The sequence below is a fragment of the Nicotiana tabacum genome, chromosome 11 (genome assembly GCF_000715075.1).
Source record: "Nicotiana tabacum cultivar K326 chromosome 11, ASM71507v2, whole genome shotgun sequence".
In the NCBI taxonomy this organism is placed as follows: Eukaryota; Viridiplantae; Streptophyta; class Magnoliopsida; order Solanales; family Solanaceae; genus Nicotiana; species Nicotiana tabacum.
This window is the reverse complement of record NC_134090.1, coordinates 130,048,918-130,054,614: the sequence shown is the minus strand read 5'-3', so window position 1 is coordinate 130,054,614 and position 5,697 is coordinate 130,048,918. Positions and strand designations below refer to the sequence as shown.

Below are 5,697 nucleotides of genomic sequence, written 5' to 3'. Positions count from 1 at the left end.
TTTAAGAGCCAAAAAAAAGACTAAGTGATCGACTCTCGAGTAAAAAGACGATGATGATTGATGGTATATTCTTACACATAATTAACAAAGTAATCCAACCGTAATGTCTAAATAAACTCATTAGGCTAATTCGTCAAGGGCCGAAGAATGGTAGTATTAGTCAATTTTTGAAACCAATGATTTGAATTGCAATAAGAAAAGAGGAAACCTAGTATATTCCAATTTCCATTTTCATTTTCTTCATATTCTTTATCGCAGGAAACAAAAAAATTAATTTTAGAGAAAAAGAAAAAAAATTCAAACTTGACTGCGGGCCGTAACCAGAAAACTGGGCCCACTTAAAGCCAGCTGTACATCTCTCTCTCTCTCTTCACCTCCTTGGCTCCTTCTCTCTCTGAACTTTTCCATTTCATTTGCAGAGAGAGACAGAGAAAAAAAGTAAGAGAAAATTATCCCTTCTCTTCCAATAATAAACAAATAAATCCAATCACAAAATTCACAAAACAAAAGTTGTAAGAAAGAATTTTCTCTGTTTGTTTTTTCTCTTTCTCTGTCCAAAACCTCAAAACTCATGGCGGTATGATTCTCTATACTCTCTCTATATTTTCCTGAATATATATGCTTACAAATGTAAAATCATCATGTTTATTGTTCTTATTTTATGGTAAAAGGAACCTTTTTCGAGTTTCGATAGTTAGCTATATTTTGTTTGATTTTTGCCTGTCCTTTTTTTGGGTCTTTTTAGAAAGCAGGAAAAAAAGGAGAAGGATTCTGCGTTTTTTTTTTCGGTTACAATCTTATTCTCTATCTAATTAATTTTTTCCAAAAAAAGATTTTTTTTTTTAAAACTGCATAAAATACTTCAAACTCATGGCGCTATGATTTTTAGCTTTTCTCTATATTAACATAGATATATGCTTATGTATGTGAATTCTTCATGTTTTATTGTTCCTATTTTGTGGTAAAATTTGCCATTCTTGAGCTTAGATTGTTTGCTAGTGATATTATTTTTCACCATATGAAAAAATAAAAATATTGCTTATAGCATTTTACGCCATAAAATGTTGATATTTGCCTGTTCTTTTTTGGTCTCTCTATATTAACATGAATATATACTTATGTATGTCAATCTTCCTGCTTGATTGCTGCTATTTTATGGTAAAAGTAGCTTTTTCACCGTGAACTGGTGATACTTTGCTCTGTTCTTCTTTTTGGGTCTCTATAGATAGGAAGAATAAAAGAAAGCTTGTTTTTTTTTTCTTCTTAATTACATATTACTGTTTATTAGCTTGATTGTTCTTTAATGTAAAAGTAGCCTTTTTGAGCTTTTCATTAGCTAATCATCATGTACTCTTCACCATAAATTGTTGATTATGCTGTACGGAAAAAGAAAATGAGAAGGCTTCTGAAACTTTTTTTCTCCTTTTACAAATTATACTGGGGTAGAAGTGGCTTTTCTAATTTTCTTTTGAAATACTTTAAAGTATTATGCATTTAGAAATTAAATAAAAGTACAAAAATCATCTTTTGCTATAATAAAATATTATTTCAAAGAAAGAGATGCTTGAGTCCTAAATAGTAATAGTGTCATGTAAATGCAATAGAGTGACTAATTATATCTCTCCAAGACAAAGCTCTACGTATTTTAAGAGATTTATGAAATTTTGGATTTATCTGTATTTCCTTTTCAAGTTTTTCTAATTTTATGTTCTATGGATCATGAGGAACAAGGTAGGCAATTTTAAAGGTGATTCTATTGGATTTTTTATTGCCCCTGGATCTTTTTTTTCTTTAAAATAATTTGAAATTGATTTCTTTTACTGAAATATTCGAAGTCATTAATGAAGTTTTCTCTTGGGTTTTCCATGTTAATTCTGTTAACATATATATAGGTACAGAAAGTTATATATGCTATGTTCTTGAACTTGGGCTATGTTTAACTTGTCTTACTGCTATATATATGTATAAAAATAAATATGCTTTCCAGTAAAGACCTTACAGGCATTTGTAAGTCTCAGGATACTAGAAGTTGAAAATATATAAACTATCTGTTGATGTAATCATTTCTAATTAAGAGAAGTTGTACTGGCAAATACGGTAAAGCCTCCTCATTGGAAGCCCAAACTAAACCCTGAACTTCTAGTACTAACCTAGTTCCTTCAGGAATCCGGTAAAACTGGAGCTTCCACTTCTTACCTAAAATCTTTCTCTTTCCTTACCTCATATAATTAATTTCCATTTTTACGCCAATAAGGGTAGGCTATCCAGTCAGATATAGCTTTTAAGTAAAATATTCAGATATTCATGCAGTACTATACTATTCTAGCATCAAAGTCATTCTAGAGTCTATATTTCTGTGCGATAAGAGAGTAACAGCAATAAGTATTCAGCATTTTATAATTCTAGCACATAGGAAACACAAATAAGAGCAAAGATCCATGAGTTCCTATTCTCTTTTTGTTTCAACCTTTTTTTCCAGGGGTGAGGGGGGTTATTGTTGACAGATTCATGAGATAAATGGATCCTTTTCCTGCTCCTGGCATGTGCTTGTGCAGTCACATGAGCACTTACTCTTTTCCATCATTCCATGTATTGGTTTGATGCTTCACCTGGCTTCTTTGGCTATGCTAAAACAATTGCATGGTGCTAATCCATTGGTTGATGGCTTGATGCTAATCTGATATGTGGCTGTAGGCCTCTTATCTGGGAATTGAGGAATTCTACTTAACAAAAGATATTTAATCTACCATTACTAACATTTCTGCATAAGTAAATTGTTCTGCAGCCTTTTCTATTTTAACTTAGGTCGTAGAATTTCAACTCTGATAGTTAATCTTTTGATGTCTATAGGATAAAGGTCGTCCACTTCCAAAATTTGGAGAGTGGGATGTCAATGACCCAGCTTCTGCTGAGGGTTTCACGGTCATCTTTAACAAAGCTCGAAATGAGAAGAGAAGCGGAGGCAATACAAACTCACCACCAAAGGGTGACCCTGCATATAATAAGCATGGAGCAACTATTGGAAAGCCTCAATCAGTAAGTTGTGGGCCTCTTCTATAAGTCTTTGGCTATTAGTGTGTGCTATACATGCATTTCTTTAGTACTTTTTCATTCCTTGACTTTGATGGTTGAGGAAATTGTTTCACAAAGTTTGTACGAACGTTAATATGTTGTTCTATTAGATTATCTTTGGAAAACATGGTGTTTTAAATCTTATTGTATGTTGTGCTTAAATCATTTCCCTTGTAAAGTATGTGCATAACTCAACACCAATTATCATTTTCTTAAACAAGAAAGATAAACATTTCTTAGGGTTCTTTGCATTTTGAACCGCTAATGTGTGCATTAATTGCTTAATAAAATTTGCACTCTCCTTTGTATGCTCATGATTTGTCTCATAATGTGTGTGTTGTTTTTGAAATTTGCATCATGTCTTTTTGTTTTTTCAGAGTTCCATCTTTATCTATCCTTTTTTGATTTGCACCTTATTCTTTGAAAAATCATAAAACAAATCATTTGTGAAAGGGCAGGACAGAAATAATATATTTCAAGGCCAGCGTATTCCTTCTAGGAGGAATTGGTTGAGTACTTTCTGGCCTTACCAGTTTGTCTTTTAATGTTATTTTTGCTAATTTTATTTCTTCATTCAGCCGACCTATTATATCATTTATGTAAATTAAATATATGTTTTTCATGTCTTTTACTGTTGATCAGAATTAATTCCTTTAGTTACGGTGTCTAGGACTCTATCCATTTGTTAGTTTTATAATTTTTCAAGCCATTTTTTTGCTAGTCTCATTCAATTGTATCCAATTCCATATATTCTTCTTATGGCAAGTCAACAAAGTGTAACTTTTGCAAAGGTAAGGCAGTATTGTGAAACAAGCCAAAAAAGTGACTTTTTTGCTCATTTAACCACTTGACTTACCATGATAAGATCAAGGTACCACTAATTGTTGCTGTATGGAAGCTGGATAAGTACCCTTTCCTTTGCTGTACACATGCCTATGCCCCTTGACAATGAATTGTTTCCCTTCATAGTTATAAAAAGGCTCTAATATCACAAATGAATTGTAAATTAAATAAAAGCTCATCAGAAGGAGCAAATCCATATAGATAGGGCTTATGACTGGACTTAGCTAAAGATAGGGCACAATAGAAGATCAAGATCCATATAGGTCATACCCACTAGTTGGGAATAGGTTTTAGACTTCTTAGAAATTTATTATTATTATTATTATTATATTATTATTATTATTGCTGCTATTATTATATATAAAACTTTTTTTCGCTTTCACTTTTTTATTTTATTTTGGTATGACGATGATATGAGTTGAGCTTAAAGAAAGAAGTGAAGATTCATATGGCTAATCCCAACTTGTTTGGGACTGACGCAATAGTTGTTGTATAATAAGTAAATCCTGAACATATGAAGGTTTGGTGCACACATTAGGAGGCAAATTGATAAAAAATAAAGGATACGGTGCAACTCAAAATGATTCACTAGGGGTGCAAAATGTAGAGAACTCACATTTGCCAAGACTCAAAGATTATATCTTGTAATTTTTATGTGATTGCTTCATATGCATTTTACAACTGTTTGCTTCTATAAAAGAGTTTGAACTTACAGTTTGAGCTTTGTGCATTGCCTTTGCGTAACCATGCGAAATCCTAGCTTTGATATTGATACTAAGATTGTAACTTTTATGAGCTATTGAACTTAAAACTAGGATACACTACATACATATAGCATCTACGTACATACTCCCTGCACACACATACAGAGCAAGAAGTTCACATATGTAAGCACTTGCTTGAGGAATTTCTCATGCGTGAGCAAACAGGAAACTATTCCCTTGTATTCATTGGAAATCAAAGGACTTTACATGGAAGCGTGGTGTCCTTTCGATTGTGCAATTAACCCTCCTTAGCATTGAGCAAATTATCCAAGAATTGATTGTGATAATTAATTTATCAACGTAGGAGGTTCACGTTATACTTACATGCTTCTAGTCATGTGAGGACCTGTTTATGAAGGCAAATAGAGGTGATTGTGCATTGATATATTTTCTTAGTACTGTTTAACATTAAACAGAATTTTGCCATTTGATGATCTTTTCTCTGTGGTAGATACTAGTAAGTTCGAATTTTAGATTCATAAATTCCAGATAATAACTTTGTGGATTCATTCCTTTTCAGAAAAAATGGTTTTGCTGTATGCATTCTGCTGCTGCGGAATCATGAACTCTCTTTTGCTCCTATACATCACATTGGGGAGTGTTTGATCTGAAATGTAAAGTGTTCCTCAAGTCTGGAGCTGTAGTCAAGCCTGGAATTTGTTCTGTTGTGTTTTAGAATTTACTCAAATTTCACCATTGAAAGATATTCTGCTATCTATTTATTTATTTTTTGATCTTGATGTTATTATTGTTGCTTTCTCTTTATCTTCCCATTTTCTTTCCAATGCTAGGTTTTGGGATTAGTTATTGTTTGCCATGTTTTCTTTTCTTATGCCCATGTGTTATGTTACGCGGCGCCTTCCTGAGATTCCTTGGAAGGGCAACGTAAAGCTAAGCAATTGATGTCAGTGCAGTTACTGTTCGCCAATTGAGGTCCTCTCCGTACGCTAGACGAGATTGTCAGTGCCGTACGGGAAAACCAATGTCAAGAGCAATTGAGAAAACAGAAATGAGAATT

At 32.8% G+C, this 5,697-nt stretch overlaps 1 protein-coding gene across 1 annotated transcript; it reads left to right on the top strand.

The window, feature by feature from the left end:
• The first annotated feature begins 373 nt into the window (after nt 1-373).
• On the top strand, nt 374-5,440 carry LOC107769717 (protein NOI4). The gene is made up of 3 exons (XM_016588958.2): nt 374-577; nt 2,851-3,036; nt 5,200-5,440. Exons 1-3 carry the CDS (start codon nt 572-574, stop codon nt 5,242-5,244), a joined length of 237 nt encoding a protein of 78 aa, XP_016444444.1. The 5' UTR covers nt 374-571; the 3' UTR covers nt 5,245-5,440.
• Nucleotides 5,441-5,697: the final 257 nt, after the last annotated feature.